At 38.2% G+C, this 23,632-nt stretch overlaps 2 protein-coding genes across 6 annotated transcripts; one reads left to right on the forward strand and one right to left on the reverse strand.

The window, feature by feature from the left end:
- Positions 1-229: 229 nt before the first annotated feature.
- On the forward strand, positions 230-11,614 carry jade1 (jade family PHD finger 1). 5 transcript variants are annotated; one of them, XM_084097024.1, is made up of 12 exons: positions 1,209-1,288; positions 1,749-1,801; positions 2,346-2,429; positions 3,450-3,514; positions 3,656-3,813; positions 3,942-4,126; positions 4,231-4,442; positions 5,526-5,693; positions 5,799-5,915; positions 6,278-6,811; positions 7,992-8,109; positions 9,296-11,399. In XM_084097024.1, exons 3-12 carry the CDS (start codon positions 2,381-2,383, stop codon positions 10,189-10,191), a joined length of 2,502 nt encoding a protein of 833 aa, XP_083953150.1. In that variant the 5' UTR covers positions 1,209-1,288; positions 1,749-1,801; positions 2,346-2,380; the 3' UTR covers positions 10,192-11,399. The 5 variants fall into 5 exon arrangements, with proteins under 5 accessions (XP_083953146.1, XP_083953148.1, XP_083953147.1 ...); XM_084097020.1 differs by lacking the exons at positions 1,209-1,288; positions 1,749-1,801 and adding an exon at positions 230-349 and having other exon boundaries at positions 9,296-11,614; XM_084097022.1 differs by lacking the exons at positions 1,209-1,288; positions 1,749-1,801 and adding an exon at positions 234-353.
- Positions 11,527-22,441, reverse strand: ncmap (non-compact myelin associated protein). The gene is made up of 4 exons (XM_084097025.1): positions 22,138-22,441; positions 15,879-15,985; positions 14,815-14,899; positions 11,527-12,992 (listed from the first exon to the last, which is right to left on the reverse strand). Exons 2-4 carry the CDS (start codon positions 15,970-15,972, stop codon positions 12,716-12,718), a joined length of 456 nt encoding a protein of 151 aa, XP_083953151.1. The 5' UTR covers positions 15,973-15,985; positions 22,138-22,441; the 3' UTR covers positions 11,527-12,715.
- Positions 22,442-23,632: the final 1,191 nt, after the last annotated feature.

Here is a 23,632-nt window from a genome sequence, read left to right on the forward strand (position 1 = left end):
GTATGACATAATATTAAATCTTTCTTTATTTACACAGGTTTCCTTTGGATTTATAATAAATTATAAATAGTACGTTTTATCCTGAGCTTTACAAAAATCCCTGCCATCATCTCAAAACAAACCAGATTTGGGTATTATGAAACAGCTGAAATGGAAGTCATGATAATAATCTTATGTGTGTGCGCGCGCGCGCGCGTACCAGCTCCCCCTGCGGGTGCATGAGGAAAACAGCAGTAGAGGCGCGCATACGTAACCTGCATGTGTTTGTGGGGTGGAGGAGAGGCGACTACTCAAACTCTGAGCAAGCGCCATATAGAAACGCCACCGCAGGAACAAGAAGACCTTTTTTGTAGGTACATTAAAAATATTTGCTGTGATGTAGTATATATGTTTTACAGGCAGGGACGTGCAAATGTTTTCCATAATTTCCGCGAGCTCTTCATGCAGATGGTCCGGTGCAAATGTAGCACGTCATTAAAATGGCGCCAAAAGATTAAGTTGAGATGCAGCAGACGATTCCCTCAATGAATGTTTACATGCATTTGGCCTCCTTATTAATTCCTATAAGTTAACGGTGCTGTTTGCCTTGATATTTGGTAGTTACTTTGAATCGCATAGCTGCTGGCCGTGCGCGCGCATGTGTGTGTGTGCGTGTATGTGTGTCCAAGCGTCATGTCGTAAGTTAGGCGCGCGCGTCCTGGCCTGACTGCGGCTTATGTTATTTAGCCTAAAAGTTTTGGAATTGAATCAGCAAATGATACCAAACGCATGTCGATGTCTTGCAATTTTAGTTTATAAATGAATTGTGATTAGGTTTCAGAGGGATGTTTGATATTTTTCCGCATGCAACGGTCTGGGTTGGTCCGATTTCATCTCTGCCGTGATGTTGGGATAATAACGGTAGAAAATTTTCTTTAGGATTTGCGTTAGAAGTTAAATCTGCCAAATATATGTATTTGTGCAATAGAACTTAACTGTTAGTTTTCTGATCGAGCGAATGTAGCGACATATTTGTTTGTTGTTGATGCTATAGGTTGGTGTTTAAAGATACCAACGTGGAGCATAGGTTGTGTATTAAACACTGTAGAATTACTGTTATATATTTTTTTTTAATTACTATTATTAAAATAAATAATGTTTTTAATTTCTAACTGGCATTAAAATGAACAGCTATGTGACGTCAAGAGGCGTGGTCTGTCAGCAGCGTCACATGAAGCGTTTGCACTGCGTGAACTGCTGTTGTTTATACGGAGTGAGACGGTCTGCTATATGCAGGCAGAATTAAAGGGTTTATATTTTTTCAGTTTTTCTTTTGAAAATGCATTTGAAATTAGCTGATAGTTGCGAGATGTTGAAGTATTTTAAACCTTATGATTTTGGTTAAATTCATATAAACGCAAGTTGGGCAGACTAAACTATTTTCAGTGTTTTTATAAACGAGTTTGCTTTGCTTAGTCGCATGAATATATTATTTAAAAAACGCTAGTTCCTTTGTTAATGTTGTTTTATGCTCTTTAATGAAAAGTAGTTCTGCTTTAACTGTGTTAAGTGGCTAAAAATTCAGTCTGTGTCTAAAGCTAGAAAGTGCATGAAAAATACAAGGATTAATTTTATTTCTCAGTGAAACTGGGCTGTCAGTCTACTGTTACTGCTTTTGATGTCCCAGGCATGTGTGCATTGCACAGAAGTGTGACAATTTGTTATTTTGCAACACATAGTTTAAAAATATATAATTGATTGTTTTTTAGATACAGAAGCTGATGGTATAGAATCCAGGTATCCAGTTATGGTATAGCAGTAGGTCAGTTTTTTTTATTATGTGATTTGACTGCTCGATATGACATTTGAAAAAATATATTTGTTTGTTTTAAACTGATATCTTTATCAGAGCAGAATAACCTCAACTTTAAGGTGAAGTGTGTAAAATTTAATGCACACGCCCCTGTTTGCCATTGTTCGGTTCAACAGGTAGTCCCGCCCTCAGACCCACGGTATTGGTTGAACCGACGTTGTTATGTACAGATGCTCAACCAAACAGCAACAGTTGTATAGCGCCACATTGTTTACACTTTTTGAAGGAGTCAGCTACGACTCTGTATTACTTAGAAGTTGAATTTGCATATTAGGCTGAGATGCAATTATATGAAGTCTAATATTAAGAATTTTAACAGCATTTAATTTGAATTCGGTTTAAGTCAAGTCTCATTTAACTCTAAATCTGCCTGTCTCTACTGGATTCAGTATGTCAAGTTGTGGCTGGCTGAGGGAAACACAAGCACACGGTTGTGATCTCTGCAGGATCAGTTTTCAGGAATGTTCTGCTAATGTTTGATCAACCTCTGCAGATTTCTGCATCACTGAAAGGCCACGGCAGCTGAGGATGAAGCGAAGCCGTGTCCCAAGCACCAGTGAGGACTCGGACAATGGAAGTAAGTAAACAGACACTATTTTCTAGTACCAACTTGCCTAGAGAAACCTAGGGTGGTTCTCATGTCTTATTTGTTCATCCTTATTTCCTTTCCTTGTGTCTCAGACCCTCCCCCCTTAGGATGCGAGGGAAGGATGCAAGGAAAGAAAATAAGGATGGAAGAATCGAAGGAAATAATTTTTGTGTATTGGAATATTCTTGATCGCTCGAGTGTCTTTTCAAAGCATCATCATCTGTATCTTATGTTTTTGAACTATGGCTATTTAAGAAATTGCTAATAAATATGAATTGTGCCCCTGTTGAAATATGTGAGATTGCAAGGGAAAACATAAACTAAAATTATTGTTAAAGATGTGAAGGGAGAGGAGAATTTAAACAGGTTTCAGTTTTTTCATTAAGAGACACTTCTGTATAGGATACACCTGTGCATCCTCGCCCATAGCTCCTCTAGGCGCTTCCTCAGTCCTCGTTCCTTTCTTCCTCACGGTGCAATTCGAAAATTGAGATGCTATTGAAAATTCCAATATTTTTCTTCACGATGGCTTTGATTGGTTTCCTTTTTTCTTTTACAGAATATTGCAGTGTTTATTATAAAAAATGTATGTGCCCTTGAAATCTTTCCAAAACTTGTCCTCTCAAGTTTCAAGTTAACCTCTCAACATCTTTTCTCTGATGAAGTGTGCACTGGGCAAGAGATCTGGACAATAGCAAACTGTCACTCACATGAGATTGCCGCAATTAGGAAACAACGATATTCCAAGTCCAGCACTACTTTTTTTTTTTCCTCGTTTAAGAAGCCGTTTCACTTGGAAATATGTTACAATAGAAGAGAAACAAAGATGTTTTAGCATTCAGCCCTTTAGCTATAGCCCCACAATCCCTCTCCTTATATAAACTAATACTGCCATTTGCTGAAATGAAAATGATCATTATTGCTGCTAATAACATGAGTAGTCTCTCTCGCAGTCATACAATTTATGTCCTCAGTTCATAGAGTAGCATGTTTTTCTGTCTCTTTCAGGTATCTCCACGTCCTGGTCTCAGCACTCCAAGCACAGGAAACAGAATGGAAAGAGACCCTCAGAGGTACGTGGGACTGTCTTGCACTCAGACTACTGCCCCAATACGACCCTAACAGATAAAGATGATAATGTCGTAGATATTTGTTGCTCTGTCACAAACACAAATCTTTTCATGCAACCCCTCTTCTCTCTCTCTCTCTTCCAGGTGTTCAGGACAGACCTGATCACCGCTATGAAGCTGCATGATTCTTACCAGCTGAATCCAGAGGATTATTATGAGCTGGCCGATCCCTGGCGACAGGAGTGGGAGAAAGGGGTACAAGTCCCTGTCAGTCCCGACTCCATACCACAGTGTACAGTGCGGTATGAGTTTTTTTTTTCTTTTACCTGTCAAACTAATCTTATTTAGTGGTGGTTGCCATTAAATCTAAATCTACTAATTAAAAATTAAATCTACTTATGTGTTTTTCTTTCTTTTTTTTTCACTACAGCACTGTAGCTGCGAAAAGCCCTGCTCCTCTATTCATCAGGCCGAAGAAACTCATTCGCTCATCTGAGTCATCGATGCTGGGGTACGTGGGTATTCAGACACTAGCTGATGGCATGTGTCGTTATGACTTGAATGAGGAGGATGTAGCTTGGCTGCAGATCACTAATGAGGAGTTCAGTAAGATGGGTGAGCATATCCAGTCTGGAGTTTTCGTTTTACCCATTATGCACTCAAATTTCTTGCACTCTGTGGAAACAAATGTCACGTCAGGCTAACTGGTTTGCCTGTAGGCATGCAACTCCTGGATGAGCTGACAATGGAGCGGGTCATGGAGGAGTTTGAGCGCCGTTGCTATGACAACATGAGCCATGCCATGGAAACGGAGGAGGGGCTTGGCATAGAGTACGATGAGGATGTGGTGTGTGACGTCTGTCAGTCCCCTGACGGCGAGGATGGCAACGAAATGGTGTTCTGTGACAAGTGCAACATCTGTGTGCATCAGGTATGTATGTTTGGGCACCTGAGTGTTTGAAAGTATGTGAGAGCTCTGAGGCTGCCCCTCTTAATATTCGACTATAAGAGGCTTAGTCGACCAAAATTTTATTTTGTTTTTTTCGTTGGTTAGCCGCAGAAAAAAAAACTCCTACTGTGGCGTAGTCACGCAGTCCGTGAGGGATCGTTAACGGCAGTTCTTTGTGGTAATTACAGTATGTCGGGCAGGAAATCCAAACGTTCTCCAATCATCCATCAACCTCAAATATGGCTTATCATTTGAAACATGGAAGTAGTAGCAACTTTACTTGGCCACTCACTCTGTTAACCTAGATAAATGTGCGCTATTTTTAGGCGCATATCCAAGTGTTTGTACGAAGTGTTAAAGCTAAAGTATAGCGCCCTTACTGCATTACATGGAGGCGGCGGTGCGATCACTTGCATTTTTTCCTGATAACAGCTGAAGCAACTTAAAATACGTTGTGCTTTTGTAAAATAACAGGATGTGCTTTCTGCCGTCTCGTCACAAAAATGAAACGAAACTCAGCATATAGGTTACTTGCCTCACAGACATGTGAAATAGGTTATCTATCTTTTATCTTTAAAAAGCTTAAAAAATGCCTACTTTTGAATGAACCAGTTAATAAAAAAAAACTACCCTCTGTAATCCGCATGAAAGGTGCATTTCTCTCAAAGGTGCGTCGACTGCGGAGTTGGTGAGTCGGCATCGCAACTTCATTGAAGCTGACACTGACTCAGAAAAAACTAGTTCATTAATAAGTCATTAAAATGTCTCCTTGCTATTTTTTCTGATACATTCATAGTCGTTACTTTTGCTGGTGCTTTGCAACAAGCTTTATGCATGCACTTGAGTGCAGAATAGGCTATATATTACACCTATATATATATATATATATATTAAAGGCTCATTATGGTTTAGTCACATAGTCCCCCCCCCCCCCCCCCCCCCCGTATATATTTAAGTAATTACATTAATATAAACATGTGATTAGTCGACTAATGGCTTAAATGAACGACTACTAGTCGACCAGAAAGATCTTTATGAATTACATAACAATGTACCTCCCCACAGGCATGTTACGGTATACTGAAAGTTCCTGAGGGCAGCTGGCTTTGCCGTACCTGCGCACTGGGCATCTTTCCCAAATGCCATCTCTGTCCTAAAAAAGGGGGAGCAATGAAACCCACCCGCAGTGGCACCAAGTGGGTCCACGTCAGCTGTGCCCTCTGGATACCAGAGGTAAGGATGCACGCACAAATTAAGACTTTTAAAGAGATTGCATTAATGACTCGGAAGAGTACAATGTGAGCTCAGACTGGACTGTTGTGTGCTCTTTATCTGTAGGTAAGCATTGGTAACCCTGAGAAGATGGAGCCTATCACTAATGTGTCTCAAATACCCAGCAACAGATGGGCTCTAATATGCTGTCTGTGTAAAGAGAAAACAGGAGCTTGTATTCAGGTACAGAGTGCTGATGTTTATCTATTTTTATGCTGTTCATGCAGATATTCAGAACCTTCCAGAGGGCACTTAAAGTTAAAGCACTTAGTAATTTTTCTCTTAATAAAAAGTTTAAACATATGAATTAAATAATACTGTATAGTAAACATTTTTGAAATTCTGTATATTCACATGAGCCCAAATGACCAGATTAATATCTTTATATATATCTTTATATAATTTATATATCTGTATTATATGTTTAATGTTTAAATGTAGAATTTAGTTAATTTATAAAAAATCAAACAAAGAAAATTCTGCTTCACATTTTCCCCATCTTCTGCGGTTTAATCCAGACATCCTCTCTTTCCAAATCCCCCTAGTGTTCTGCCAAAAGTTGCCGTGTGGCGTTCCATGTGACCTGCGGTCTGCATTGTGGGTTGAAGATGAACACGATCCTCACAGACGCAGATGAAGTCAAGTTCAAATCGTTTTGTCCTAAGCACTCAGGCATGGACTGGAATGAGGAAGAGGGGGATGATGACAGGCCAGTGAAGGTCCCGACCAGTGAAGACAGAAGGAGAAATAGGGGAGCAGACATCTCATCCTCTTCACAGCCCAGACTTGCACAAAACACAGAAGAGACCAGACTCAGTGAGCGTAAGCTTCGAGTCCAGCAGCTCGAGGATGAATTCTATCGCTTTGTCGCCGCTGATGAAGTTGCCGAGCACCTGCAGTTGCCCCTAGAGATGGTGGACTTCTTGTTACAATACTGGAAGTTGAAAAGGAAAGTGAACTTTAACCAGCCGCTCATCATGCCGAAGAAGGAGGAAGAAGATAGCCTTGCCCGGCGAGAACAGGAAGTGCTTTTGCGGCGACTCCGCCTCTTCACGCATTTACGACAGGATCTAGAGAGGGTAGGTTTTTGCAGAGCCACATTACCACCTTCAGAATGGGCTTAGATCAGTATGAGGAAAGATAGCAGCAGCCAATCACAGCTCAGGACAGTTAGATAGCAGGATCCAATCTCTGCCTTCCCTGATTTCAAATGAACAGTTAGTGAGTTGCAGACAGTTCAATGTAGTTCATATTTTATCAAGGTTTTAAACTAGTTTTATCATTAACATTTTACATAATTTCTGTCCTAGTTTCATTGTCACACCACATCATTATCACACCTGTATCTTTACCTTTAGACCATAAAATATGTTGTTAGGCCAAACCCAAATAGAAAATGTACACAATATCCCCTTCTTCTTCGTTTTTTAAATTGGTGGGCTTAAACATAAGTTGTGAAGGAATTTAAATTATTAGTCTGATAGGAAGAAAACATTAAGGAATGTGATATAACTGTGAACTCCAGCCACAAGTATTATGTTGGTAACCTAAAAACTATTCCCACTTCAAAAAGGAATATTTAGACAAATAATAAACGATTTTTACAGAGCAGTTGATGTAAGTGCTTTGAGCACAAGCTTTCTCATTTTTGCTTTGAAACCCTCTGAAACGTTGGCCTGTTTTTTTTTTCTCAATTATAAATGTTTTCGATAGATCTTGTCTTCAACCCAGAACATTCTTTTAATGTGTCATTTACCCATAAGCCTCTGGTTTCTCATGATGAGAGCATGTCTTCCATGTAAGAAAACTGACTCCCTTATGTCTTTGCAAACCCATTCATGTTCTTAACACATTTTTGTTATATAACACACTATTTTTTAAATTCTGAAAGTCCATCCAAACAAACCTTTCATGCATTAAAAAGTTCAAATATACACAATAAAAGTAATCCAAATAAATCAAGTTGTTTAACCCAAGAGATAATAGCTTTACATGAAGAACCGATTTCATTTAGGGTTTTGTTAATACTGTATATAAACATTGATCAAAGCACATACATAGAGCACATCAAATATGGAAGCTCAACTGTGCCTGTTTGACACGAGAGAACAAACCTTATAGGTTGTCGCATGTCAAGAAGGATGAGAGAAAATCAGAAATGTCTTTATTTGTGTTTTTAAGATGAATGAAAAACTTTTTAAAAAAATGTAGTTTCTTTTTACTATATTTCATATTTCTTGCATACATGTATGTGTTCAGGTGCGTAATTTGACGTACATGGTCAGCCGCCGGGAGAGGATTAAACGGACCGTGTGCCGAGTGCAGGAACAGATCTTTCATCACCACGTCAGGCTGCTCGAGCAGGGACGCGTTGCCGGTTAGTATGATGCTTACTACACTCACTGAAATAGGCTTTTCCCCTCCTTTTTAAAGGGGCATTCCACCCACAGGAACATTGTTTTTTATTGAAAGTGGGTCATATATGTAGTCGAAATGTAAAATAAATTTTGAATTTGGTGCCTTCGTGACCGAGGAAAGACAAAAAATAACTTCAGGACGCATTTGTATGAAAGAGAACAACTCCCACAATGCACCACATTGCACAGCTCCGCAAGCCACTCCCACTAATCCAGAACAGCGCATATCTGCCTATAAGAGAAATCACTCTTCCGTCTACAAGGCTAGCTACCACCAGAGCTTGAAATTCATTTCACACAAAATGTCTAGTTAGTTGGCGAACTCATTAGTGCATTACTCCTCGTTTGTATTTCTTTCGAAAAGGTGAATTATTGCATGGTACCGGAATGTTCAGTCAGAACATATGCGGTGCGAAACTAGGATAGTTCACAACACAAACGTCCGTGTCCTCGTCTGATTCAGAGATTTCGTCCAGGAGAAATTGTCATCGTTGAAATTCTTTGCCGCAGACGGACTCTATCTCTGTGTTCGTAGTTGCATAGTGAGATCACCGGCGCCACCAGTCCGCCCTAACTCGAGCCAGTCCGGGCTCCTCGTCCGCGGCAGGCAGGTCTTCTGCCTCGGCTGCTCTTCGCTATAATGCGGCTTGTAAAGGTAGCCACAAACACCTGATTCAAGCATCAGACTTCCGAAATCCTCTTCTTCTATATCATATTGAGTACTCTCCTCCGCTATTGTCATAACTTTACATCTGTCTCCACAGCGCCTGTTAGCTTAGCTTCAAACAAGATGGAGGATATTGCTTTCAGTTTCAGAGAGTAAAGTCCCACCCACTGATCTGTAATAGGACTGTAGCGTGAGTGGGTCCCGCCCCCTGGGAAAGATGAGGAACGAGTGTCTGTAGTCTCAACAGAAATCCCCCCCTCTTACACTTCCTCCGACAATGACGCAAAATGACGATTTTTGCGTCATTGTGAGAGGAAGTGTAAGAGGTAAATAACGGATTTCTCCCGTCTCAGGGGAAAATGAGAGAGTGTTGCACGACCATTCAATAGTATGACTGGGTTTCTAACAATGCAAAGCTTAGTGCAAATGGGTGGAGTGTCCCTTTAACTGTTACCTCTTCCTTTTTCTCTCCTGATCAGGTATATCCTCTACTAGACGTTTGGAGGAGGCCATGTTTTACTTTCGAACAGCGCCACCTGTGCCTGCGTCCCCCCAACCTCTAAAGGGTCACTGCGGGCAGAACAGCGCCCTGAACTCCACTGAGAAGGGGAGCAACCCTTATAGAGTCTCAAGGCATATCGAAGCAGACAAGCCTGCAAAGATTCCCAGACTGGACAGCATGGTCATGGACAACGTTCCCAGTCCTGGGGTCATTGATTCAGGCTCTGGAGCTTGTAAAATTCAGAAAAACGAGACATCGGCGTCAGCTACAGCGAAACGTTCGGAGGGCAGGCTTAGGGGTGGTGAATCTCATAGAAGAGATGAGGAGAGCGAGTGCCCCCTGGAGGACAGGAGGAGGAGCAAGCTGTGGGAACAGGTGTCCATCAAAGACAAACTCAGACACTCGAAGTCTATTGAGGATAAGACAGAACTCGACAACATGGATGAAAGATTGTTGAACAGCAGAACCTCTTCTAGTTCTCCGACCATGTATAACGGATCGCCGAGGAAGACAAACGCGAGCCAACATCAGGGAAAATTAGTGCCAAATGGAACAACTAGGCGGCATCTGAAAAACTGGGGCAGTTTCAGAATCCCCAAACGGAGTGAGAGAACATCAGCAGGGAAAGATGTGCAGGACAGAAACGACGTGGTGGACCAAACTTCCTTAAAAACTTTTAATACAAGTCCCGCCGCCGCCTCCCCTCAAATTAGGACCCGGCTGCGGACAGGAAGTGAGAACCGAAGCCACGTGGAAGAGTCTGATCTTGGCCAATCAGAGCAGGGCAAGAGGTGTCACGCCCAAAGACTTCGAAGCCCGATGACTAGACGTTACGGTTCGGACGTGATCCAGCGTGGAGTACTTGCATCATAAAATGTGTCCAAAATTTTTATTTTTGTCCTCTTCATTTGCTTTTCAATGAAAGGTGAACAGGTGGATTGATATTTATTTTTCTATTCTGTAATTTTCTGCTGTTGCTGAAACTATTTTTTGGTGTGTTCGTTAAAAACCAACGCAGAGAGGTTTCAAAGACCAAACGATTGGCTGATGAAGAAGAAAAATATCTTCTTAATAATGAATGAAACTTCAAATCAGGTGAAATAACTGGCACAATTCATAGATAAGTTATGAGCACTTGTGAGGGTGTTACCAGCGTGAAACAAAGCCAGTACGGCCCAACTGTCTTAAGTCCCATAGAATTACTGCACTTAACTGAGCACTTAACCGTTTAAAAATACTGACCACAACAGTCTAACCAGTGTCCAAAATTTAGGAAAGACTTTAATTTATTTCTCAGTATTTAGCTAACTTAAAAGGCCATCATGTTGTGTATGTTTGATATGTGCCATACTTACCCTGTGGCACCTTTTCCTTCTCAGGTAAAATCTGCTTATATTTGTACTTAATTTATAGTGTTATGTCTTTCTTTTTTCAAACAAACTGAGTGTGTGTAACAGGTCAATGCCTTATATGTACTCTCTTTGGTCTTGAAGTAATTCCTTTCCAGAAAAATACAAATAAAAAGCAACTCTTTCAGTTAACCATATTCTTCAGCAATAGATGGACACTGTAGATCCAGACAGATCCACAATCAGTATGATGAAATTGACACATATAATGTATGTCAGAAAGGCTTTTAACAATCATTTACTTCCAGTATCCATTACTTTGAATTTACTTTTTGCACTTGATATTAAACAATAACTCAAGACACTATCATAGATGTAATGAAGACACTTGTGTTGAAAGGACTGATCTTCTTGACATGGTTGCCTTGGAGCAGTACTCAAAATATGTGTTCTTGCATCTTTTCTTTATAGCTGTAAATGTCTCTTCTCATGCAAAATGTGAGTCGATCTCCTCGAGAAAAAGTTTATCTTGTGCCTGAGTGTTTTTGTTAAGATGTTGCACTAGAACATTAGCCAGAGAGCTTGGTATAACCGTGCTCACAGAGAAAAAAAAAAAAGTTTCTACATGTTTATATAATCAAGCACTGCTGTATTTTTCTTCTTTGTTTTTCTTTTATTCTTATGCAATACTTTAGTTTTGTTGCAGATTGTGAATAAATTTTCTTGAGGTTACTTCTGGAAATGTCTGGATCTGAAGTTTTCTGCATTCATAATACAGGGGTCCAGACTAAAGAAAAATGCAATCATAGACATTGTGACTCCTACAATTAAACCGTATTTGGAAATCAGATTACTTTTTAGTTGATAAAAATGGTTTATTTCCCTTTTGATGCTGTCATTGTAGTGATTCTGATTCTATATGTGCCAAATAAAATGGCAACGTCAAATCTTTTTCACTTACAATTTATTACATTCTGGCCTTACATTCTGACTCTGTTAACTTTGACCTGTAATATTTTGAGACATTTTTGAATATCTTTTAGAATTTTTTTATTAGGACAAAACTGTATATATACTGTATGTGTAGCTTTAAAGACAAACAGTAGTTGCCGATTCATTTCAAATCTGTTATAATAAATGATTCATTATTCAGTGATGTAATCAGCTGCAAACTCAGTAATGAATAAATGAGTCACTGAGTCTGATTCGAACAGCTAACTCACAAACATGTTTGAATCTTTTCAACTGACTCCTTGAAAAGAACAAGGATAAGCCAACAAATTGTTGACAAATCAAGCATCGCAGCTGTTTAATGCAGGAAACACTGGCATGTCTTAAGATGTAGCCTGATTACCACCAACATACAAGACAAAATCTGAAGATCAGTGTTTTCCCATCTCACCAATGGCGTTCTAGTCTTGAGCCCTAAAATGCCACTAGCACTGTCAAAGTCATGGGTTTGAGTTTCAGGAATTGCATGAACACAAAATATATACCTTGAATGCAATCTAAGCTGCTTTGGATCAGTGTCTGCAAGGTGCATAAATGTAAAGTTTGAATGTTCAGCATATTTTAAACAGTATAATATTTGAACAATCTTATATTAAAGCCTTTTCTATTAAGAGTGCAAATGTCCTGGTAATACAAAAATTACATTGATGTAGCATCCTTAACATCTCTAACTAATTCTGGTTTCCACCAATTTAATTTTTAACAAAAAACGTTTTCAGCTCAAGGCAGAAACCTACATTGTTTTAACCTACATTTCATCACCAAATCGAGTCCTAAAAATAAAACTGATCCCATCAAATGCTAAGACACTTGTCAGTACTGTTCTTCAAGTTCTTCATTATCATATCCAGACTCTTAAATTAGACTTTTCAATCTTTAAAATCCTCAAAGTTCAATAATATCCTAAACGGGCAGGGAATGTACAGTTAATGGTGTGTGCTCAGATATGACCGGGCCTCTTCCGTTGGTCGTTTGTTCATGTTGGTATGTTTGGTATCTGTATGTTTGGTAGCACATGTAAGTCCAGAGAATGTCTGCTATGTGTTATCAACTGATGGCATGTCGTGTATTGTCACAATAGTTGAGCCACTGTTGGTGCTGAGATGCTCCCCATTACTCCGCTCCATGTTTCCCAGTTCGACCCGTGGAATGCGGAACCCGTTGTCTAAGGACGCGTTAGACTGCGCAAAGCTTCCAGAGACTGAGTTTGCACCCACGTTGCTCATGGCCATGTTTGTATTTGTAGTGGTTGTGGACACTTTCTTCCGTGGTTTGTTGGAGCCTCCTGCCATCATCCTTTTCGCATGCGTCCTCCTGTCATAAATGATTGAAAAAATGAATTGATAAATAGATAAATGTTGTTCAAAAATAATCAAATTAAAGAGTAAAATGTAAGGATGGGTACCATGTTGGTTATCGGCCGATATTGAAGTAATTATATATAAAGGGGTGGTTGATTATGATTTCACTTTTCTAACTTTAGTTAGTGTGTAATGTTGCTGTTTGAGCATAAACAACATCTGCAAAGTTACAATGCTCAAAGTTCAAAGCAAAGGGAGATATTTTCTTTTAAAGAAATTGCTTTTTAAGGACTTCAACAAAGGTAGGGACTACAAGACATTCCTCCCGGGTTAGTGACATCACTAACCCTAAAATGTACATAAACCCCGCCCCGGAACACGATTTATAGATTATCAAGACAGAATATGCTAATCAATGACTAGAAGATAACTACTCATAAGCTACATAAAATCATCAACTAACCATTCAAAAATGCCCTGTTGCATTCTACATGTTGTCACTTCTTCTTGAGTCTCTCCATCATTGTCTGACTCCGGTTTGAACATAAAAGGCTAAAAGTTTTTGAAATGTTCAGTGCATTTCTGTGTGAGGTAAAAGCTGTTGAAGCTCCGCCCTCTGTGCTGGGAGCAGCAGATCATTTGCATTTAAAGGAACAGACACAAAAACAGTGCGTTTTTGCTCACCCTCAAAAAGTGACAAGCATGCTATATAAAAATATCTGTATTATATTATTTATATGGGTATTTTGAGCTAAAACTTCACATACACACTTATTCTACATCTTTTGAAAAGGGCATACCACCCCTTTAAAATCGATATTACAAAATGCTAATAATTGAACTCTTTCCCTCCCAGTGACAGAATTTTCCGTCATTTATGAGGCAATGGCTGCGTCCGAAATCGCATCCTCTCTAAGTTGAGTAGGTACTTATTTTGAATGAGTAATTACTTCAGGACCGCTAAAAATAGTATGTTCTATGGGTGTGTGTAGTATGTACTGCATTCGCCATGTTGTCATTCTCATGTGGTATACCAGCATCAGTTACGTTGCTTCACTGCCATTCATAAACCCTCTCCCGTAGCCTCGTGAGATAGTGAAGTGTGCAAAAATAGTATGCACACTTCAGAATCTTCCAGAATCTTTTATGAGTACTGTGAATTCGGACATACTTTTTTTTGACACATACTATATAGTAGGGAAGTACGCGATTTTGGATGCCGCCATAGCTTTCCTGCCATTGACGGAATTAGCAGGCTTTCCGTGTTTCCACTATTATATGTTAGGGGGCGCAATTACGTTACTTCTGAAAGAATACAGAATCTCCGTAACTAAACACAGGCATGAGAGCAGAAACAAGCCATAAAAACATTTCTTATGCACATGGTAATCTTTTTGAGGGGGGGGAACCTCCATTTTTTCAGCTTTTTGTTTAAAATGTTGCTTTTTTTATGAAACACCCACATTCAAGAGTTGATTAAAAAAATGCATGAAGCTTTTCATACTGTATGTTATAATGTGATGCTTAAATTAACTTTTTTAACTAAATTATATTGATGACTTGATGATCACTAAAATAATAAACCATATAAATCAATTTAGTTCTCTTAATTAAACAGATCTGAATCTTCCATAACCTGTTCCATTCAGCCCTGAGAACATTTTAAGTGTGGCTTTGTCCTCAAATGGATTTTGAGAATGTCATGTCTATTTTTAGGCCTCATTTAAAGGTCTGTCTAAAATTGTCCTGCTATTCTGAGGAGATAGAAAAGGTGTTCTGTTCACATCATGGTATGTAACTCATTCATTATGGTTTACATCAAAATGTTGCCATACCTGTTGTACGTCTTGAGGACTATAAGCAAAAACGTGAGAATGATGATTATACCAATGACGATTATAGCTATCATGGCTCCTGAGCCTGTGAACACAACAAACAGGGAATGTTTTATTAGACATATTGTGAAGTTGGGAAGATCACATGTTCCGTTCCAATCATTCAATGAAAACCTCAATACGAATAAAGCCAAATTCTGTAGTTAAAAAAAGAACAATAAAAGACATCAATAAAGACATTTAGAGAAGTGCGTTGATTTGATCACAAAATGAGCAAAGCAATAGTAGAATACGCAATACAAAATTTAATGTGAATCTTTTAAAACATGCAGTAGAACAAGTTCCAGAAGAATGCTCATGCTCTAGATTCCTCACTCTCACACAGAGTGTAGCGTTGTGCAACACCTTCAGGCTGTCAACACTGGACGTAACAAAGTGAATGTTCCAAATCAATTTTTCCTTCACGTCAGAAGTAGCACAAGAGTGTGTATATGTCAGAAATTGAATAGGGCATCCAGTCAGACTTCATCATTAGTCATGTTTACACCTGGTATTAAGATGCGTTTTGGTCGATCGGATCACAAGTTGACGACGCTAAATACAGGTGTAAACGGGGTCTAAGACGTTTTGAGCTTGTCCACTTTAGACCACTTTCAGAGGTAGTCGAAAACGCATTCGACCGGTTTGCTTTCATAGTGTAGATGCTCACGTGGTCGAACGTGTTCGAACAGCCACAAAAGACCCCCTGCTCTCCACCTACTGACATAATGCGTGAACATTATGGGAAGCATGCTAGCCAGACGAGATTTAAACTTTATTAGAGCAGAAACGAAAGCTGTCCATTAGATCGAAAGATCTGAAAAAAAACCCATACATGTACCCGCCCATAGACCCTCGAAGAAATCAGGACAGAAGTGGTTGAAAGTGGACAAAAGAGACAGATTAAAACACCAGGTGTAAACGGGTATGTGTTTCCCTCGTTTACTTGTGATCCGATCCACCAAAAAGCATCTTAATACCAGTTTAAACAGGGCCATAGAGTGTCCTACAGATCTGAAACTTACTCTGCGTGAGGATTTGGTCTCTAGACTTGGTGGCGGCTGTGGTGTTCTGCGTTGTTATGGATTGGGTCACGGATGCTGTGGCCGCCCTTTGCATCTTTAGATTTGTCCTGGAAAAAAAGATACAAAAAAACAAGAAGGGAAAAAATGTTTAAACATACAATTACAGATTTTAATTTACAATTCATAAACAAGCAAGGAATGATTTAACGTTATCATTTTACTTCAACAACAACAACTGCTGTGCCTTTGGCTCTACGGATTTTGAAAAAGCTGTTTGCATTGTATAAAACAAAGTGTTCATTATTCCAAATTGCTGTTTTGGGGACTTTAACCACACTGAATACATGATTCATTATGTTCAGTAAACTACTAATTAGTTTAGAAATCCTATTTGTGAATTATAGTCTCAAAACGGTAATTTTATTTTATACTGCTTTTACTGCTAATTCTACATCTACAAGGCCTATCTGCCACAAAGATTTCATTCAATTAGATTTCATGTCAGCTCCCTGTTTATGTGCTTTAGGCACTTGACAGAGTGATTATATGTTTAAATAGTTTAGGTCAATCTGTTGAAAAATGCCTGAGAGGTGTATATCATTCTCCCATATATCTGTCAGCAATAAACATCTTACACCCATCAACTTCCGTTTTTTTTTAATCGCTTAATGCAGCACCCAGCTCCATTAGTCTGTCCAGCAGAGTCATGGTCCATATTGGAACAAATTTGTTTGTACTCGGTGAACTCTCAGTTCTGGTGCATCGCTGATGTACTGAACTGCAGTGGCTCGCCGCAACCTCAAAATTATACAGCTGCTGTTGGTTTTAGATTTAACTGACTCTGGAGTATCCTCGGCGATACAATCAGAGCTGCTTCAAGTGAAAATGGCTTTGGCTATAAAAAGCTGAATAACCCAGAACACACATGATCGCCGTCCATTTCCCCCATATCACTCAACCAAGTGCATTCATACAGTGTAAATCCTTGCAGACTCTCTCCCTCCTACATGATCACACACTTTCCAGCACATGTAAAGTCTATTCTTCCCCTGCTGATTATATTCAAATAAACTGGAAACTACAAAACATGCAAAACCTTGAGTTTCATAAGAGCTATTACACATTTTGACAGCGTGGGCTTCACATCAGCCTTCAGGGTCTTCTCAGTCTAAATGAGCAAATCAGTGAAAAATACGTTTACCAATTGTCTAATTTTGGGACACCTTTACCTGTGATGGACTTTGGAGCGAATTAGAACTGAAGTTACCCCCACTTTATTTTGAGTTCATTCGGCTGGTCTGATAAAGATTTTTAGTAGGATATAGTATTCGACTTTTTTAAAATCAGTATCAGAAAATGTCATTGTTCATGCTCATTTCCTCTACTTTTACATTTAGATGAACACTTTTAAAGAGAACTATGCTGGCAAAGAAAATCTTTGTAAATGTCATTTTTGGAAATCTCAAAATGAGTATCTATTTTAATATGGTACATTATAATGCTGTGATGCTTGAATTCACTTGCACACAAAAAATATTTAGACAAAACAGTATGGAGTTAATATTATATGGACATAATCATCAATAAATTACTTTTAATATTGGTAATCGGACATTTTTGTGCCGTACAATTTATATGCAGATTCATGTGCATATTTACTATATGATGTTATTTATCAACTGATGTCCATCTATTATTTATCATCTCAAGGAAGTAGATCTGAGATGAGAATAGACATTTTTAGAGGCACCTAATAACCTGCATTTATTTACACAGTTGCCAAGCTCATCCTCCTATTTTCAGTGCCTCGCTTCGTAAAACAGCCTCTTCTGTTCCAGACAGGCCATAACGTCCGAGGCTGGCTCTTATGAGTATTTCTGACAGAAGCAATCAGCGCTGATGGAAAGAAAAATACAGTGCCTGTACCACCAAAGAACAGCAAATAGTTGTAAATTCTGTTGCCTGAGCTACAAGGTGAATCACAGGACATCAGTATGGAGCTCGGTTTCACACCACCATAAAACAGACCATAATACACTCTCAGGTTTGAAGTGTCAGGCTGTGCCACTTGATTTAATTTATAGCCACTTTACAATCTCACAGACGAACAGAGCTGTTGGAACAGAACAAGACAAACCTTGAATCCTGCCAGAGCCACATTTCTGCTAAATTCAACTCGACAATTTAAATCTTGGCTGAAAAACAAAAAAACAAAACAAAAACCCCAGAACACTTTGCTTCTGGATCAAAAGCTGATAATTAAAATAAAAATTAAACAAGCTTATTATAAAATCAGAAAAAAATAAATAAAGGACAGTATCATAAATAAGTGTGTAAAGAAAGAAGGTAATTAAATTACAGTAATTAGATTATTTAGTAATTAATTACACCAACATTGCTCCACAGAAATACAAATCACCATATTATTCATACACATAATTGTATTAATCATATTTATCAATACTTCCAGTTTCAAAAAAGTATCTCAATCTGTCTATCTTCCCTTGAAGTTTTTTTTTTTTTTTTTTTTTTTATTGTTGCCAGCAAAAGGTGTGGTCATAACTCATTCTAAAAGATTTATTAAGTCTCTGTTTGATCGATTTCTAACAATTGGCTTATAATTATTCACTCATTTAAAATAAGCTGTTATGATTGCTTCTGACTAAAATGTAACCACTTATCATTGGTGTAGTGTAATCCACCAATCTATTAACTAATGAGTTAAACCGTAGGTCAAATTCATAAACGTATATGTGTGTCACTATCAGTCGATTTGATGTAACTTGATCAATTTGAGTTAAGATCAGGGTCAATATTTAACCAGTAAAAAAACGATTAGATCACAGGTGTGCTCACGCATGTCTGGCCTTCAGTGCACGTCACGGCCCTGTCTACAGCCTTTCTATACACACAAGATCAGTCCTCATGACTTGAACAATGGTCCATTCATCACTTCTGTTACAGGTATGTGTCCGTCTGAAGCCGGATTCTTAAACACGTCCCCAGCTCCTCCTCACTCACTAAAAAAACTACTGCTTCAAAATACACAGCATGAAAATGAACCCAGCCAGACTGTTGCAGGAACCCTCAGTATTGTTCCAGAACACCAGGACACAATAAGCAGTGACTGGCCTGCCAGAGCTTCGTCTGCAATGTCAGTCTAATAATGCAATCAAAGTAAAAAAAGAAAGTTAAAAAAGTGATTGTGTGTTTATCAGATTCTCAGAGGATGTGCAGAAAAGCACATCCTCTTGGTCCTCTCGGAAAAGGAAAAAACAACAATATGGTAGTTCCTACTAGGAACCTCGTTAGTTCAATATCATCATTATATGATCAGACGTTAGTAATAAACACAAAGGGAGAGGAAGAAAACTAACATCAGGCCTTCAAATATTATACATCATAACAATGTATAGGCTACTGTTATTAGTTTCTCATATTATTAGGACTACACTGTAAACCCCAATGTTGTCATTAATAAAGAAATCAAGTTATCATAACTTAGCATTACTTATACGCCCGCAGAGAGCGTCCGGTATTTTCTGAGGCTGAGAAAACGTATGGTAAGTGTGAATTCATAAAACTATTTTAAATAACATGTTTGCCAGAACATAACATTTAAAATTTGTTCAATGTTGTAACAGTTTTTTAACAGTTTTGTTTTCGAGCCGTTTATTCCCGTCCGGTATTTTCTGTGAGATTTTGCCTAACTGTTACATCAGATGAAGGTAAGTGTGAATTCATACAATCATTGTAAATAACATGTTTACCATAAAACAACGGCAAAGTTTTTCAATGTCATATTTTTTCTGAGCCGTATTTTCTAGCCTGACGTTACTGCCTTCAGTTAACGTTACTGCGTGCGCTGACATCGTCCTGTGTTTTCAGACATTTATATCAGACGAAGGTAGTGCAAACTCATAAAACCTTTTTAAATAGAGTATTTACCAAAACATAAGATTGGGTGTTGTTGATTTAAATTGAGTGCGTTTATGTTGTAAAATAATTAGTCTAGCTATCTTAGCTAGCTTGGTAACTGCTAACTGGTACGTTACATAGCAACTGCTAACTACATAGGCTACATTTCTAAGAAGTTAGTCATTACTTAAATATTCACGTTTATTAATTAATGTTAGCCTAGCTAGTGTGCTTGAGTTGTTAACGTATTCTCCTTTGACAAATCAGCAGACACTTTCTTCTCTGTCCTCAGAGGCTTCAGAAACAGCACTGAAGGAAGAACTTTTGATTCATGTGAGGCAGACAAGGCAGAAAAGGTGTTTTAGCAACGTACTTAAAAATATATCATATTTTTTGAAGTGCAGTGTAAATTTCACTCCTTTTGTTTGTTTCAATGTTGTAAGTGTAGAAATCTACCATGTACTTAGTTTTATTATGATGTAATTTACTGTGTATATATATATGATTGTTTTCAGGCCAGGTGGTAAATGCTGCCATTCTTCTCGAATACTGCTGATCTTCAAAGAACAGAGTCATCAATAAGGTAACGCACACAGAACGAGTTTTTGTTTGAATACCATTCAGTTTCCCAAGTTATCTTGTATTTTATTTAGTTACTGAAACGGCAAGAAAGCACTTTGACTTGCTTTGATTATTTCCATTCTTGTTGCTGTCCAACTAACAAAATTGCTTTGTATTGTTACATTTTTATTATTATATCACTCTAACCTGTGCTTAAACAACGAGAACTGTACAATGTCACAGGATCCTCTTTTGACCACAACTGTATGTGTGTGATAGAGTCAGTACTTCAGGCTAACATCAGTGAGATCTCATCCTGTGGAAACTGCCACTGTGGGTTCAAAAGGTTCTCATTGATGAATGGTCCTTCAGATGAATGGTTGGGGCTGGGAACGGTTTACATCATTTTTTTAATAATAATTTTCACTCTTAATTTTCTGTCATTACCTGGATGATCGACGACTGTTTTTTGTTTGTTTGTTTTGTGATGAATGTTCATGTGTCACTTGTTTGTCCTGAGCAGTTAAAGTGACGATTGTTCTTAAGAAAAATCCAGGTCCTGTACATTTTTTGGTTTTCCAGCATATTTCGAATATTTGAACCCATTCTAAAAGTGACTGTATGATGTTGAGATCTATCTATTCACACCGAGGACAACTGAGGAACTCGCACACAACTATTACAAAGGGTGATAGATAAGTTAAAGTAGATGACAAACATGTCTGTTGTTGTTCATTACAGTTATTGTTCTGATCTGGTCGATTTCACTTTTAAATTACCGATTTCTAAATACATTTTTAATCAATTGATTTAATTTACTGCAAGTATTGTAATTGTATTTTTTACTGATTAAATGTTAATATACGATGTTCAGTCAGTATGCATTATAGAAGTTAAGATAGGCTATGTAATGTAATCCTAATAAAGCTGTTGATGTGAAAAACTTGGTTTAATGATTTATAATTTATTTAAAATTAATTTATTTACTAATAACTAAACAAAATATAAACTGGCAAGTTTGAGTTTAGTCCATTTGCCTTTTAAGTTATCTTGACTTAAACATTTAAGTTAATTCAATGAGAAGGCCACATTAGGTCAACTCAATTAATTAAGTTTGAATTTTCCCATTACTCAAAAAAACCTACGCAACCACTTTCCTCAAATCATTTGAGTAGACAGTGTAATACCTCAGATTCTTCATGTGGTAACTTGTAATTATTTGTAATAACATTGCAGAAATTGCTAGTAAGTTTCACAAATTATTACAAAGAATTGGCAAGCATTAACTGAGTGTGAAATTTTGAAGTAGAAAGACTGAAAAAGTATTTTCTTGTAAAACATACTCCAATAATCTTTGTATTTACAACTTGTAAAAACAGTTTATGACTAAATTGACCTGAATATATTACATAATACCAACAAAAATAATTTTTAAGGGTCAGATCAGGTAGAAATTTCACTTTAAGGTAAGAGCAAGAGTTTACGTTTTAGTGTATCTGCCATGAAACATGATCTGACCTACTGAGATCTGAGAGTTTGTTTACTTAAGTTAACGTGTTTACTACTATTTTAGCTGTATACAACAGATACAAAGTGAGTTGAATAATAGCCACTTTTTCAACTCGCTTTGAATATACACAATCTGTCCATCTCAATAACTTTCCTACACACACATGAGGCATACAGCCAGAGACTCTCTGAAGTCCCAAGATGACAAATCACACACAAAATTGAATGTACAAAGTGAAAATAGGTAAAACCCAGTTGCAATTTGGCTTACCTGTATGATCAGTTCCCTGTCGTGGGGCTTCTCTTTCCACAGAATCAATCCCTCCACTCCCCCTCCTTTAATCGACTGAAGTGAGCATAGTCCACACGTACTTTCCCTCGCACACACTGCTGCTAACAGAGCTGGGACACAAAAACAAAATGAAAACCCCGTCTGAAAGGAGTTTGAACAGGTAGAATGAGTGATTGAAAAGTGAAGAAGTTGAAAGCATTGGATGGTTTCAGCACTTGGCAGAGAGGTAGAGACGACGTGCTATATCAGAGCTCTCTGGACTGAAAGCTGGTTTTTCAGGTCTGGCCTGGCCCCCAAGGCGTGCCACATTCACAACACATGCTCCGTTCTCAGTCATTACTCACCTTTAATTAAACACACACACACACACACACAGAGAGAGAGAGACAGGATTTTTGATTAACTTTCTCTGTGACTGAGAAAATCATTACAGGATTGTATTAGCACTCCTGCAGTACCCATGCAAATCAAGGGCCACAGAGAGAGCTGATGTGGTTTACAGATGATGTCTTATCAGCCTCATTGAAATATTCAATCAGATTCCCTTCTAGTACATCCTTAACAAACACTCAATTGCAATCAGATGATTTGAGCTGCTAGAACATCAGAGTTGTTTTGATTCTCATGGTTTTCATTTTAAATTTAACATCCTGTTTTTCTGCTTCACTTGAGATAATTAACAATTCTAAGGATCAGAAATGATAAATCTGCTTTTTTTATTTTGAAGTTAAAAGTTAAAGTTCTGTGTTTATGAACTGCGTAATTAATTAATTCCTGATAATTTACATTTAAGCGTAATTTACTAATATTAACATAACTAAAACAGCATAATTAGGTCTCTTTAAGATGAGTCATACTTTGGTGTGTTCTGTTACTCTTTCTTTTTGAAAGCAACTCCCAGAATAGGGTATATTTCATCATTCTGTCACGAAACACACACACACACCTGTTTTGCAACAGAAAAGCGTCAATAAAAGAAAGGGGACATTTGTTCTTTTTGAGGGATTCCTTCCTCTAAGCAGGGATCCCATGACAGAGTTTGGGTTTTCCAGCCAGCCAGCCCGGGCCATATGCCACAGCGGGAATCAAGTTACCTGTAAAGAGAAAAAGTATTTTCTTTTTCTTTCTTTCTTTCTTTCTTTATTTAGTGAGACTTTCACTTTCTGTCCTCTTTCCTCTTTTAGATACAGTGTTTGATATGAAAACAGATATTAACATACATTCACCCATTCTATAAAGTTCTTACTCTTTTGTCTCCGTCCCTCTTCCTCAACTCTTTTTTGTGAAGTGTAACTAAGCTTCATGGTCCCCGATTCAGTTTGTCCCAGTGGGAAAATGTGGTTCTTGTGTTTGCCAGTTTGCACTCTTTTTCTTTTCTCTGTGGGAAACTTTTGTCAGATGGCATCATTATATAAAAAGAACACTTTTAAAGGTCATGCTAAACTTTCACAAACAACTGGAGGAGAGTGGAGAC

The sequence above is a fragment of the Abramis brama genome (genome assembly GCF_963993115.1).
Source record: "Abramis brama genome assembly, chromosome: 21".
In the NCBI taxonomy this organism is placed as follows: domain Eukaryota; kingdom Metazoa; phylum Chordata; class Actinopteri; order Cypriniformes; family Leuciscidae; genus Abramis; species Abramis brama.

Bases quoted from the DNA above. Each gene is read 5' to 3' on its own strand.
- jade1 (XM_084097020.1), top strand. From the start codon at position 259: ATGTGTTTGTGGGGTGGAGGAGAGGCGACTACTCAAACTCTGAGCAAG. The intron at 3,515-3,655 runs GTACGTGGGACT...TCTCTCTTCCAG, and splicing joins ATGGAAAGAGACCCTCAGAG to GTGTTCAGGACAGACCTGAT. The intron at 5,916-6,277 runs GTACAGAGTGCT...AAATCCCCCTAG, and splicing joins AAACAGGAGCTTGTATTCAG to TGTTCTGCCAAAAGTTGCCG.
- ncmap (XM_084097025.1), bottom strand. From the start codon at position 15,972: ATGCAAAGGGCGGCCACAGCATCCGTGACCCAATCCATAACAACGCAG. The intron at 14,900-15,878 runs GTAAGTTTCAGA...TTGTGTTCACAG, and splicing joins AGACCAAATCCTCACGCAGA to GCTCAGGAGCCATGATAGCT. The intron at 12,993-14,814 runs GTATGGCAACAT...CATTTATGACAG, and splicing joins GTCCTCAAGACGTACAACAG to GAGGACGCATGCGAAAAGGA.